The following is a 14,936-nucleotide window of genomic DNA, read 5'->3' as shown; positions in this document are numbered from 1 at the left end:
TGAGATTGTGGGCCCATGGGAAGAGGGGATTCCTGGCTTGATTTCCCTGGCCCTGGTCAGTGCATGGTGCATCTGCCCAGCAGCTGATGGGAACAGGGACCCAGAAGCTGATGGTCTGTGTGCGTGTACCAAGATATGGGCAGGGCCCTGAATGTTTGTAAGGGTTTGCACTTACTCTACAAGTATCCCCATGCCTGAGGGATTGTGACATTAAATAGCAATTAAAAAACACAGTAACGGCCAGATGTGGTGCCTCATGCCTGTAATCCCAGCACTTTGGGAGGCTGAGGCAGGCGGATCAACTGAGGTCAGGAGTTCAAGCCCAGACTGGCCAACATGGCGAAACCCCGAAACCTCTACTAAAAATATAAAAATTAGCCGGGCATGTTGGCATGTGCCTGTAATCCCAGCTACTCAGGAGGCTGAGGCAGGAGAATCGCTTGAACCCAGGAGGCAGAGGTTGCAGTGAGCCGAGATCACGCCACTGCACTCCAGCCTGGGTGACAGAGTGAGTCTCCATCTCAAAACAAAACAAAACAAAACAAAACATCTTAACAAGCCAAGAGAAAGTATACGGAAGAAAGGAAAAACCTTTGTTTTAATAGTTTTTATAGCATCTTCCCCCTGCTTTTTGAAGAGGGGCTGGGGCTTGCATTTTCATTTCACATATTTCATTTTCATTTACAAGTTATGCACCTGAACTTCTGGTGCTAACAACCATGGAATTCCACCTTGTCTACTTCAGCACCTTCCCCTCCCCTCCGCTTCACCCTCCTGTGCCATGGAAGGAGAATGAATCTTCCCAGATTCTTTTTCGTTTGTTCTGAATCCCAAAGCAGATCTGTGTCTACAAATAACATTGCAAATAGGTTTTCTTAGCAGTTAAGAGGGGAACACCATACAGGTTCAAAACCTTGACTCCTTTGCCAGAAACTGCCATATTGCCAGTTGGTTCTGTAAGTATCTTAGGGCTCCCAGTAAAATCTCTGCTGCTTCTAGTCAAATCAGCTTCGTTCTAAGCACAGCCAGTAAGATGATGGTCACTCTAGAGCCAATGGCTTTCTGAGCAAATCCTTGGGCTGCTCCTAACATGCTGGTCTCTAAAGATAAATTTTATGGTAAGGAACGCGGGTTGTGAACAACTTGCTTTGCTACTTGGTGTTTTACAAGTTGTATCAGCAAAGGCTGGAAGAGGAGCAGTGAGTATCTCTGTCCACCACCAAGGGCTAGGGCAGTGAGATATGTGGAGCCAGGGTGTGAAATTGACAAGGGGGAAAGCATGGAATGGAGATGGAATTGGTAATAGGAATAGGAGGACTGGTTCAATTAAACCCAAGTCAGTGGGTTGGGCTTTCTCTCTTTTCTCCTTACGGCTGTATTGCTTACTGGATTCTTTATCTGCTACCTTTTTATTGCCAGCATGTCGATTTCAATGCCTGTTTATGAGTCTGTTCATGTTAATAAGGAAGCTCAGCTTTGTCATAAGTTCCTAAAGCTGTGCTTAGTTCTAAACAACAACAAAAAATACATGCATTGTATTGTTTATCTGTGTCTTACTTTGTTCCATATAATATGTGAGGAGACCTTTAAGAACAAACAGTTTTTTTAAAAAAAAAAAAGGCACAGAAAATGTAAGAGAATAATCAGTGTATCAGTCTGGGCTGGAACAATACAGAGAGTAAGGAAAGATCAGCCTGGGGAGAATGAAAAACCCACAGCTTTTCAGATCACAGGATTTGCACAGCTACTAACATGGATTTGCAGGTGGGGTTTTCTGTGTGTGCCTCCTGGTGATTATTTAACTTGAGGATTCCTAGCATGAATGGAATGAATGCCTAGAAGGGCTCATCAGAATCTTAAAAGGACTTTTGCAAGCCAGTACAGTGGCTTACGCCTCTAATCTCAGCACTAAGAGCCCAGGAGTTTGAGACCAGCTGGGCAACATAGCGAGACCTTGTTGCTACAAAAAATTTTAAAAAATTAGCCCGGTGTGTGGCCTATGCCGGTGGTCCCAGCTACCCGGGAGGCTGAAGTGGGAGGATCGCTTGAGCCTGGGAGGTAAAGGCTGCAGTGAGCCATAATTGTGGCACTGCCGTCCATGAGAAGTCCATGAGTTCAGAGCTGACTTTAATGAAGACACATTGGAGGAGCTTCCGTCCCCCATGGGAGTCATTCCCGCCTGTTTTGTGTTGCCTGGGGGCCAGAGCCAGCACCTCAGAGGAAGAAGTGGCAAGACCTAGGCCTTCTGGATGTTCCAGCACCTTTGTAGAGTAAGTTATTCACTTTAGATGCCCCTTTACATTCTTTTAGTCCACCAAGAACCAGGGAACCGAGTGGCCCCCTCCCCCAAAAAAATCCTGACTTTAACAATAATATTTGATATACTATGGAATTCTAAATGTAGTCTGTGAGAAATGATTACTCAAAAAGTTTTTATAGAAAATATCTTCCTTACTCCCTACTTAAAACTTACATGCTGAAAAAAATAAAAATTATTTTTAGACTGTCAGGATGGGGACACTTCCAAATCCTCTTCAGCTACTCTGAATCTGGGCGTCTTAATCAGTTGTTCAGTGAAACCTCTAGCAATGGCAATACAAAATTACCACATGCACACGCGCGCACACACGCATACGCACGTGCACGCACACACACATGCATACGCACACACACACACTTCCCCAAAGAAGCAGTCTTTTTCTAACTCTGAAAATGTTTTTTGAACCTACCAAAATTTTTATACAGTAAAGTTTTTGTACTTGATAACCATGTATGTGTGTTTGTATATAATTCTGAGTTCGCTGTTTAACTTTTTATTTTGAAATAATTAGAGATTTGTAGAAAAGTTGGAAATATTGAGTTCTCATAGACCCTCTCACCTAGCTTTCCCTAATATTAACTTCTTCATAATCATGGTACATCGGTCAAAACTAAGATATTAATATTGATATCATTTGCTATAAACTTTATTCACATTTTCTCATTTTTTCCACTAACATCCTTTATCTATTCCAGGACCCAGCCTAGGGTACTGTGTTGCATGTAGTGAGCTCTTGAAAAATTATTTCACATGCTCCTTCCCTGTAGCCCTCGGCTTGGTCACTCTTGATTCCATTATAATATTTCATTTAATTAATAGCACCGTAATGTGTCTAGGCACCTGCATCCATAGGAGCAGTTTTTCCCCACTACAGAGTAGAGCTACAACTTCATAAAAATAGATGACTGCTTTTTCGTTTAAATTATTGTTTTGGCATAGGTTGCTAAAACTGGTATTACTGGGGCAAAGGCTATCAGTTTTATTGCTTCTGTCACTTATTGCAAAATTACTTTCCAGAAAGCCTGTAGCAGCATATAATCCCATCAGTAATATCCCTAGAGTACTCCTCTTTGTCCACATCCCAGTTCACTCTAGGCTTTGTCATTTGTATTTATTCGTCTTAGTTTATTGCGTGTGAGCTACTAACCCTTAATTTTAAAATTTCCCCTTATTGGCCGGGTGTGGTGGCTCACGCCTGTAATCCTGGCACTTTGAGAGGCTGAGGTGGGCAAATCACAAGGTCAGGAGATTGAGACCATCCTGGCTAACACAGTGAAACCCCGTCTCTACTAAAAATACAAAAAATTAGCTGGGCATGGTGGTGGGCGCCTGTAGTCCCAGCCACGAGGGAGGCTGAAGCAGGAGAATGGCATGAACCCGGGAAACGGAGCTTGCAGTGAGCTGAGATCGCGCCACTGCACTCCAAGAGCCTGGGCGACAGCGAGACTCCGTCTCAAAAAAAGAGAAAAAATTTCCCCTTATTAAATTATCATAGACACAGGACATTTCCTATGAAACTCTGTTTCTGTCCATTCCTGGCTATTTTTTCCTCTTATTCTTCTATGCATTTTAAAAGTAAGATTTTTATTCAGAAATAATTATAGATTTATAGCAAAGTTGCAAAGGTAGTACAGAGTTCTCATAGCCCCTTCTCCAGATCGCCATCATGTTGTATCCCTACAGAATCGTAGTACATTTGTCAAAACAAAGAAATTAACATTGATTCAAAAGTATTAATAAATACTGTATTCTGATTTTACCAGTTTTTCTTCTAATGACCTTTTCTGTTCCAGGATCTAATCTAGGATGCCATATTCCATTTTAGTCTCTATGCATATAGTCATTCATTCATTCATTCATTTATTTATTTTGAGATGAGAGCTCACTCCGTCGTCCAGGCTGGAGTGCAGTGGTGCGATCTCGGCTCACTGCAACTTCCACCTTCTGGGTTCAAGCAACTCTACCGCCCCTGCCTCCCGAGTAGCTGGGATTACAGGTGTGCACCACCACACCCAGCTAATTATTTTTAGTAGAGACAGGGTTTCACCATGTTGGCCAGGCTGACCTCGAATTTCTGATCTCAAGTGATCCACCTGCCTGGGCCTCGCAAAGTGCTGGGATTACAGGCGTAAGCCACCGCACCCGGCCACATTTTTAAAAATTATTTATTTATTTTTGAGATGGACTGTCGCTGTTCTTGCCCAGGCTGGAGTGCAGTGGTGCAATCTCAGCTCACTGCAACCTCCGCCTCCTAATCCAAGCGATTCTCCTGCCTCAGCCTCCCAAGTAGCTGGGATTACAGGCATGCACCACCACGCCCGGCTGATGTTTTTTTTGTTTTGTTTTGTTTTGTTTCTCTTTAGTAGAAACAGGATTTCATCATGTTGGTCATGCTGGTCTTGAACTCCTGACCTCAGTCGATCCCCCTGCCTCGGCCTCCCAAAGTGCTGGGATTACAGGCATGAGCCACTGCACCCAGTCCCCTATCCATTTTTTTTAACTTCAGAACTATCTGCTTTTGTGATCTTACACATTTTCTTCAGTTAGTTCTTTTTCTATTTTATGCCACTTTTCCATGGAAAATGTTTTAAAACTTTCTATATCCAAGGCTTTTGTAGATGGTTGCTCCTCACGCGCATTTGTTAAGAAGACAACTCCTTGGCATGTTTTAGGTGGCCAGGTAGCTTGCACTTCTCAATTCCCATCACCCGCTGTGCTCATCCTAGTTTAATATCTTAGATTTGGAATTTAGCCCTTTTCCCGTGGCACATGGCTGACCAAATTCTTGATTAACATTCAAAACCCAGTTACAATCAAATTGTAGAAAACTTAATGCTTTGAAAACTATTCACTGTTTCGTCAGAGTTCTTTTCTGTCTTTTGTGTAACTCCGCTCAGACTTCTGTAAGGGAGATGTTCTGCCACCTGGTGGACAATACTGAAAATTACATCTTTAAAGAAGAGGGGCTGGGCGGGGTGGCTCGTGCTTTAAATAATCCCAGCACCTACGGAGGCTGAGGCAGGCGGATCTCTTGAGCCCAGGAGTTCGAGACCAGCCTGGGCAACATGGTGAAGCCCTGTCTCTACAAAAAAATGCAAATATTAGCCTAATGTGGTGGCATGCGCCTGTAGTCCCAGCTACTCGGGAGACTGAGGTAGGAAGATCACCTGAGCCCAAAGAGGTTGAGGCTACAGTGAGCCATGATCGGCCATTGCACTTCAGCCTAGGTGACATAGTGAGACCCTATCTCAAAGAAAAAGGGGGCAACATTTCATCTGGAATTAGAATTTCTTTTGCTTGGAAGTACCATTAGAGCTGATCTAATGGGCCTTTATTTTAGAGGTGAAAAAAAATGAGTCATAGAGTTATTTGTGATAACAACTAGTTCTTGGTGAAGATGGCATTTGAAGATGGGTCTTCTGAGCTTCCGACCGCTCCATCCTGCTGTCTCTGTCTCAGTGTATAACAAGTCATTTTCAATATATTTGTGAGGAGAAGTTTTTGGTATTGTTTTTAGAACCTTGTTCTTTGAAACACATAATTAAGGAAACGGGTAAGGAAGATTATGCTGCTCCAGATATTATATTCTCTGGGTTTCAGTGTCCTCATCTTTCCAATGAATGTGTCATCAAATTAGAAGTCATTTCAGGTTCTGAGAAAATTTCAGATTTCAAATGAAATGTGGTAGCCTTCATCTGTGGCATCTGGAGATGAAATCGTCTATCTGTATTTAAGTCTAGAGAAGGAAAGAGAGAGTGCCATGAACCAGGACTGGCTCTTCTTTCCTGAACACACTCTGCATAGGTGCCCTCCCCTCTCTGCCAGGCACTTAACGTGCAATTTTCCTGCAAAAACAGGCATTATAGTTATGTTTCCATATTGTAGATAAGAAACTGATGCTTACAAGACATCAGTTATTTATCAAACATCTAGTAACTGATGGAACAGGGACTCAAACACAGATGCATTTGACTCCAAAGGCCGGGAAAGTGTCACCCCCACCTGTTCCCAGTTATTGCTTCTCTCAGCTTTAAGATCATTTTGGGGCCAGGCGTGGCGGATCACCTGAAGTCAGGAGTTCGAGACCAGCCTGGCCAACATGGCGAAACTCTGTACCTACTAAAGATACAAAAATTAGCTGGGCGTGGTGGCACATGCCTGTAATCCCAGCTGCTCAGGAGGCTGAGGCAGGAGAATTGCTTGACCCCAGGAGGCAGAGGTTGCAGTGAACCTAGATCATGTCACTGCACTCCAGCCTGGGCAACAGAGCAAGACCCCATTTAAAAAAAATCATTTTGGCAGCCTGGGTATTTGGGGTTGGAGTAGCAGGGTTGTTGAAAGTGGGAATGTGTGAGGGAACTGGAAGGTCAGTGCTTGACGACAAACTCCTTCTCACCCTCATCCAGATTTGTGGTCCAATCCTTTGTGGTGCTTTTCACATGTTACTGTACCTGTGGGCAAATTCTGATTCATTTGCTCTGGAATGGGACACGAAATCGCATTTCTGTTAAGTTTGCAGGTGATACTGATACTGCCAGTCTACAAACAACACGGAGTAATAACACTATACAGTTGGAAACCTGATAAAAATAAGGCACCAATTTTGTGCAGCTTCTGCAGGGGAGTACACATCGTCTTTCTATGCAGTATCTTCTAGTTCTGTTATGGCCATTTGCAACCAATTTGCAGCTGCTCAGGAACTTTTTTTATTGGCACTGGATTTTGTGAAAGCTTTGTGTGCCTCCTTACTCTTCTGTTATAACTTGCCTCAGATGGAGAGGAAGAGGAAGGAGACAAAACAAACCATTGGGATGTAGGTTTGACGGAGCTTTCTGAACTGAATGGTGAATGGATATGATGTTCTAATATTCATCTGTGAGCTTTATTTATCTGTGCCCTCCCTTGGTTCCTATTAGCATAGATTTTCATGAAGTAATTATATTAGCAGCTACTGACTAGCACTAATAGATAAGCAGGAAGTAGTAGGGAAGTACCTTTTCTCATTCAGATTTATTTCTGGTCTGTGTAGCAAATTCATTATCATTACTTAGCATTTATATGGGATTTTACAGCTGCATGTAGTTCTTATAATTGATTTTTATTCATGTGGTCCAGGTTTCTTCTTTCAGAAATCCTCATCTGTGTGGGAAGTTTGGGTTTGATTTGCATTGTTGATTCATTCATTGAGTCAGAGACATTTATTGAATGCTAAGTGTGAAAGGAGCATACATACTTAATGTATGGTGTGGTTAAGAGTGTGGACTCTGAACCAAGACTGCCCAGTTTAAAGCCAGGCTCTGCTGCTTACTAGCTGGATGACCCTGGGCAAGTTACCTACCCTCTCTGTGCCTCAGTTTCCTCATCTGCAAAATGAGGGTAATGATACAAACATTGAATTGACATAAACACTATAAATACACATGTAAAGGGCTTGGAACAGTCCTTACCTTATAATAAGCATTATGCACTGGCCATTATACTGTTCCTACTACAAGAAGGAATGAATATGGCCCCTGCCTTCAAGCAGTGGAGAGGAAACAAGCAAATTCAATGCACTGTGCCAGGAGCTGAGCTACTGAGTCATGAATGGGGGTTGTTCCGGGGCCATATTCCATGGCTGGGTGAAAGGGGTGACTTGGATGGTTTCCCAGGAGACGATACCTAAGCAAATAAGTTATATGAATTGTCACTGGAGTTAGTAATTCTCTCTCCCCCCGCCACCATTCTTTTCAAAAACTGTAAGTGCGGAAGCTTTGAAAATGATTTGATATGTAAATTTGTGTTCATTTTCAGCAAATGCTTTTAGGAACAGATCTGTTAAGATGAGGTCCATCTGTATTTGCCCAATACTGTGGATAACATTATTTCTGTTATCTGTTCCTGCATACTATATAGCAAACTGCACCAAAACTTGGTAGCTTAAAACAATCATTTATTTTGCTCAGGATTTAGTGGGTTCCAGTGTCTGGGGAGGGTTTGGCGGTGCAGTTCCTGCCTGATCCACATGGGGGCGGCTGGAGCTGGAGGATCCTCTTCGAAGATGGCTGCTTCTCCAACCTGCTTCCTGGCTCAGTGCTCCTCCTCACGCCCCCCAGGGCCTCTCCATGTGGCTTGGTCTTCTCATGGGGTGGTCCCTGGGTAGGCAGTTGTACTTCTTACCTGGTGTCCAGCTTCCAAGAAGCAGGAAGGTGAAGCCACCAGGTGAGGAAAGGCTCTTCTTGGCAATGGCGCCACGTCACTTCCACTGTATTCTGTTGTTCAGAGTCGTCACAGTCCAGATTCAAGGACTGGAGAAACAGACACCACCTCTTGATGAGACAGTGGCAAGTTCACGTTAGAAGGAGCGCATAGGATGGGAGGTTTTAATGCAGCCATCTTTGGGTGGTACAATCTGCTATACATGTCATCCCCACGTTTCAGTCATTCAAAATTAGTGCCTTCAGTACAGGGCAGAAAATAGCAACATGGTTGAATCTTGAAACCAAGGTCCAGAGCCAGCGTTGGATATATTAAGTCCTGGCCGAATGAGATTCAGCCTCTCATGCATGGCTTTTAGGTTGGTATTCACAAAGAGAAAGTAAGGATCATCTCATTCCAGCCTTAGGAAAAGCAGAAGGCGCAGAGAAGCAAAGTAACCTGCCCAAGCATGCATAGCTGGTCGTGGCAGAGCAGGACCCAAAGCCAGGCTCCATGACCCTTATCCAGCCTGCTTTTCCACTGAGTGGTGCAGACACTCACTCCCATTGGCCTTGGATGCTCATTTTGCCTCCTACCCCAGAGGACAGCTTTTGTGCTTCTAAAACTGTTTTCCTCCCTTTATTTGCCAACATAGCCAAGCGTATAATGCCGTGTTCCTGGCAGAAGCGCAGCTTCCTTTCCCTTATTAACTTCTGGTCACTACGCTTGCCTGAATGAGCGGTCGAGGAATTGGCAGCCATGTGTGAGTCCCCAAGTTTTGAAGGGTGCTGGCGAAAAAAGATGCATTGTTGTCTAACTCTTGGCAGCTGCGCCCTCTGAGGGGCAGATGCCTGGAAAAACTAATGAAGGAAAGGCAGACTTCCCTCTTCACCTGAAGGAATGAGGTAGGAAACAGGTGAGGAAATGGGCACCAGCCAGCAACAGTGGCAACAGCCACCATCCTGATGGCGCCAGAGCAGCAGGTGTGTGAACCTGGCCTGTTGGGTTCTTGGCACAGAATTTTGGGCCATGAATAATCACAGAACTGAACAGCCTTGGGCAGGAGTGACCATGGGACATCCATTCAGCAGGTCTGGGTGTTCCAGGAAGGACCAGCTGGTCGAGACCTGGGGGTCCTGAAGCTGGCATTCCAAGGCCATCTGGAAAAGAGCCAGCACGTCTCAGAACTCATTCCATCAGGCTTGCTGCCTAAGAGCTGAATGCCAGATACTGGCATTTAGATAGTGATGAAAACATTTCTGCTTTATTTGCAGTTTAAAAATTGATGGAGAACTGATGGTTTTTCCTACAAAACAATTAGATTAATTCAGATGCTGGCCAGGCGCAGTGACTTATGCCTATAATCTCAGCACTTTGGGAGGCTGAGGGGGGTGGATCCTTTGAGCTCAGGAGTTCAAGACCAGCCTGGCCAACATAATGAGACTCCATCTCTTAAAAATAAAAAATTAGCTGGGTATGGTAGAACACATCTGTAGTCCCAGCTACTCGGGAGGCTGAGATGGGAAGATCGCTTGAGCCTGGGAGGCAGAGGTTGCAGAGAGCCGAGATTGTGCCACTGCACCCTAGCCTGGACCACAGAGCCAGATCCTATCTCAAAAAATAAGTAAATAAATAATTCAGTTGCCAAGCCGTTTCTAGCTAAGCCACAATACTTTGTCACTTCTAGGATTCCTGTTTAAAATCTCATCCAAGTGTGAGACCCTATAGCTAAGTCACAAAGATCAAGGTCTAAGTTCTTCTGCTTCTGACTCTAGTACTTATAAGAAAATCATTTCAGTAGTCAGCCTTTCACATTTCAGACTCTAAACTGACACCAAGAGTGGCAGCTCTCAACAGCAGTCTGCAGCAGATTCATCTGTTCACTCAGCATGTGTGTATTCAATGGCTAGTCCATACATAGGATGGTAGGAGATCAGTCAGACTGGGGAAGGAAACAAAATAATGGAGCAGAGACAATGCTAATGTCATTTAAGAATGACAATTACAGTGCTGCTGGAATTGAAGAAGTAGCTTGCAACTGCACTGCAAGTTGGATTTTTGTTGCTTCATGTTGAAGCAGTTCATTTGGATGAGTTCGCTAAGCCCTAACACATAAATAATTTCACTTAGCTTTAGGAGACCCTCAGACTAAAGATCGCTTCATGAAAAGTATACTTAGCTGTTGGATCCACACATTCGTATCCCAGATCTCTAGCCGGACATGCTTAGTTCCCCCTCTGTTGTTGGCACCGATAGGATATGTGTCCCTTTTGATCCATGATAATCTCATTCTCTCAGCAGACATGCTGCTCAGGAAGGGGCAGACAGGTCTCCACTGGGGCCCACTTTTCTGCTCCAGCCACGTCACCAATGGTCAGATTGAACTGCAAGTGACCCTTGTCTCTGGCAAAGCTGGAAAATGGACCCACGTAAGTGACACATGGAACCCAGAGCCAAAAGCATGTGATTTCTCAAAAAGTGCTTCTCCTGAGAGCCATGATTTTTTCAGAGTTACAAACTCAGATGAGATCGCAACCTAGAGCATATTTTTAGAAAGTACTTAGTTTTTTCTCCCCTTCACCAATGCAGTGGGCCAGTGTCACTAAATAAATAAAGCAAAATCCTACATCAAGTTCATCTCTTCTCTTCAGATATTCTTATGCATCTCGCCGTGCTTTGGTTGAGAGCTAGAAATACTGGAATGAATGGGCATCCAGTGTCGACCTTCAGCATTTGACAAGAGTAGAGGATGGATGGAGAAGGAAATGAACATTTCTCCAGGTCCAGCCATGTGCTGGCCACTCTCTATGCATCTCTCTGATTCTCAGAACCACCATGCAGGGGAGGTGAAGTTATTATTCTCATTGTACAAATGAAGAAACTCGGATTCCGAGAACCTAATGTGTTATGTGGGTGAACTAAAATTTGAACCCAAGGAGGCAGGCTCTAAAGCCTATGTTCTTCCCCATAATACAATAATGATTATGTTAGCCGACATTCATTGAGCGTTTAGCATGTATGGGCACAAATACACAAAGGTGCTGTGAGGCCATTATGGACAAGTTCAGTTTTCTGTCTTTCAGTTTTATCCCCACCTCTGGAAATGCTGCCACAAGCCTCACAGTGCTCTGTTCTCCCACAAGCCTTGTGGGGGTCTCTTATTTGTAGTCGAGGGAGCCAAGGCACAGAGGGTCCGGTGGCTTGATCACAGTTCCATGGTTGGTAAATGGCAGAGCTGAGATTTGAACCCAGGCAATCTGGTTCCGGAGCCCAAACTTCATTGCTGGGCTACCCTTCCTCTCAGGTCAGCCCATCCCTGGCCTTGTTTTTTGTTTTTGAGATGGAGTTTTGCTGTTTTTGCCCAGGCTGGAGTGCAATGGTGTGATCTCGGCTCCCAGCAACCTCCGCCTCCCGGGTTCAAGTGATTTTCCTGCCTCAGCCTCCTAAGTAGCTGGGATTACAGGCGCCTGCCACCACGTCCGGCTAATTTTATATTTTTAGTAGAGATGAGGTTTCACCATGTTAGCCAGGCTGGTCTTGAACCACTGCCCTCAGGTGATCCACCCACCTCGGCCTCCCAAAGTGCTGGGACTACAGACGTGAGCCACCATTCCCAGCCCGGCTCTGCCCTTTAAAGCCTGCATTTGGTTTGGTCCCCTGATTCCCTATGGGGTTGTTGTGGTGGGAGTTCTGTTCCATAAGCTCAGTTTCACCTAAGGACATGTACCTGTTTTAAAGATGGAGAGGTAAGGGAAAATATAGTTTTGTATGTGTGTGTGGTTTGTGTTTGGGTTTGTTACTAGTCTGTTCTTATGCTGCTAATAAAGACACACGAGACTGGGTAATTTATAAAGATAAAGAGGTTTAATGGACTCACGGTTACACATGGCTGGGGAGACCTCACAATGATGGCGGAATGCGAAAGGCACATCATACATGGCAGCAGGAAAGCGAGAGTGTGTGTGCAGGGGAACTTCCCTTTATAAAACCATCCGATCTGGTGAAACTTATTGACTATCATGAGAACAGCACAGGAAAGACCCGCCCCCATGATTCAATTACCTCCCACCGGGTCCCTCCCATGACACGTGGGAATTATGGGAGCTGTAATTCAAGATGAGATTTGGTTGGGGACACAGCCAAACCGTATTAATGACATACCCAAGCAGTTGGCTCCCAGTGAATGACAAAAGAGAAAAAAACCAGCCAGAAAATCTTTGTCCCTAATGCAGGGCCGTGGTCCAAGTGGAAAGATTATGAAGCACGAGCAGCAATACCTGGGTTCTAGCTCCCACTGTCAGCAATGAGCCGTGTGGCTAAACTTCTCTGGACTTTACTTCTCTCATCTGTAAAATGGGACGACGTTATTGCCTAGCCTGGGAACCTCACACTGTTGCTGCGAAGATGAAACAAGATGTGTTGTAGAGATGCTTTGATAACCTACAGCCCCCTCTAAACATCAAATATGATTTTTGTCTTCCAAAACTGTCTTCAAAATATTTTGATGTAATGGTTCCCAGCAGTCCTGCCAGTCAGGGTGAGTTAGCCGTTTGGGTGGCCGTGTGGACAGAGCCACCTAGAGGCAATGTGGGGCTTAGCCCAGTCCCAGGTGTGTACCATCTCTAAGGCCACCTCCTCATTCTCTGAGCCTGGGAATCATGATTTTAGCAGTGTTTTCTAGTATGTCATAGCTTCAATTAAATAGCATAGATTTCTTTTTTTCCAGACCTTAGAAGAAATTTAAAGTGGAAAATGTCTGGCAATAAACTGGTTATTAATGAGGATGCATTAAAATGTAGATAGCACCTTATAATGTGAGAAATTAGGGAAGTTTTCATGTAACTTCCAGATAGGTGACCGTGAGGACATGTATAAAGAAGTTCTTATATATTAATACGGGTGTTTGTTGTCTCATAGACAAAACAAGCCTTGAAACAATTTTTCACTGGTTGTATTTAGTAAGTGTGTGTGCGTGCACGTGTAGATTTTTTACATAACGTAGAATGAATTACTCTCCCTTTTTCTTTACTGTGGAGCACATTTATGTAAAGCACTTGTCAGTTCAGACTTCCTTAGTGGCTCAGCCACTTGGAAAGGACGCCTCTTGAGTTTATCTTATCAGCCTTCCTTTCCTTGTACCCCAGGTTAAAGCCAAGTCTGCTCTCAACCTCCAGAGGCCTGCTTGAAAAGACTTGGGCTTTAGTCACAGGGATTTTATACTAGCTAAAAACAAACAAACAAACAAACAAAAAATCCTAACCTCAAGGCTCGATATAAATGTAAAAATGGAAGTTGCGGCCAAGCACGGTGTCTTAATGCCTGTAATCCTAGCACTCTGGGAGGCCAAGGCAGGAGCATTGCTTGAGCCCAGGAGTTTGAGACCAGCCTGAACATAGTGAGACCCTGTCTCTATTTTTAAAAAAGAGAGAGGGAGAAATAAAAAAAAGAAAGAAAGCTGCCCCCAAGAAAAGAAAGAATGGGAGAGGAGGGGACAGGGGGAGGAGAGGGAGGGAGGGAAAGCTGCCCCCATTTTACAGGAAAACATAGCTCCTTTGCATGCTCCTTGAGTTCCTCTGTGAGTTCCTCTGCCGCTTCTCCCCGCAGTGTTTGTGTTGATTTTGAGAGAGCGACAAGGATTGCCAAAAATGGGGATTGCCACAGAATCTGGCCTGCTGCCATTAACAGCATTAAAGCACTCTTACTGTCCAAGAGATAGGCTGTGGGTAAATAGTATAATGCCTATAAAACATTTTCCCCCAAATCTTTTAACTTAAAAAGTTAATACTGGGTACAAAATTGACCCAGATAGCTCAGAAGTTCCCCAGTGGCACTCAAGCATGTGCTGGTGTGGCATTGCCTGCAAAACACCTTCACATTCCTATGGAGTTGTTTGTGGGCCCCTCTCTTGAAAGATGTCTGTAGAGGTGAGCTTGGCCAGTGCTCAGTAACTGTGTACTAGCCAGAGTGGGGATGTGCTAGCTGAAGCTAGTCCCTTTCCTGCTAGATTAAGCTGTGTAGAATTATGATAGAGTGTTTGGCCAGCACTGGGGCACATCACGTTGTAAATAAGTGGGAATATTCAGAATATTGTGTTCTGTTTTATGTGCTAAAGTGTGAACTGCCATCCTCTCCTTCAAGAGCAGTGTGAGAAATGGGAAGCTCTATTGCATTGTCATGGAATAAGTGTCACAGAGATTGCATTTTACATGTGGAATTATAACCTAGATACAGAATAAACCTAATGACTCTCTGGTCCAGTCATCTCTGTTAAAACAAGAAGGTTCATAGGTAGAGTTGACTGATCACCCTGTTTTTAAAACTTTGACCTATGGATAAAAAGCCCACAGCATCCTTGGTAGAGGATTCCTTGTTTTAACATCTCTTTTTCTTAAGAAGTTCACCATTACTGTTCTGCAAATGCTCCTCATCATTCCAAAGC

General features: G+C 44.2%; 1 protein-coding gene across 5 annotated transcripts in view; it reads left to right on the top strand.

Annotated features, from left to right (window-relative positions):
• Positions 1-14,936, top strand: part of APBB2 (amyloid beta precursor protein binding family B member 2) — a 423,550-nt gene that overhangs the window by 299,360 nt on the left and 109,254 nt on the right. The window contains exon 1 of one of the 5 annotated variants that reach the window (XM_033214071.1): positions 2,010-2,270. The exons of the other annotated variants lie outside the window; for them this stretch is intronic. Within the exon in view, the coding sequence (XP_033069962.1) occupies positions 2,250-2,270 (21 nt within the window). The 5' untranslated portion in view covers positions 2,010-2,249. Of the gene's footprint in view, positions 1-2,009; positions 2,271-14,936 lie in introns of those variants that run through there. 5 annotated transcript variants of the gene reach the window in all.

The sequence above is a fragment of the Trachypithecus francoisi genome, unplaced genomic scaffold (genome assembly GCF_009764315.1).
Source record: "Trachypithecus francoisi isolate TF-2019V2 unplaced genomic scaffold, Tfra_2.0 Lachesis_group1, whole genome shotgun sequence".
In the NCBI taxonomy this organism is placed as follows: Eukaryota; Metazoa; Chordata; class Mammalia; order Primates; family Cercopithecidae; genus Trachypithecus; species Trachypithecus francoisi.
The sequence above is the reverse complement of the archived record's forward strand: the minus strand, read 5'-3'. Positions and strand labels throughout refer to the sequence as shown.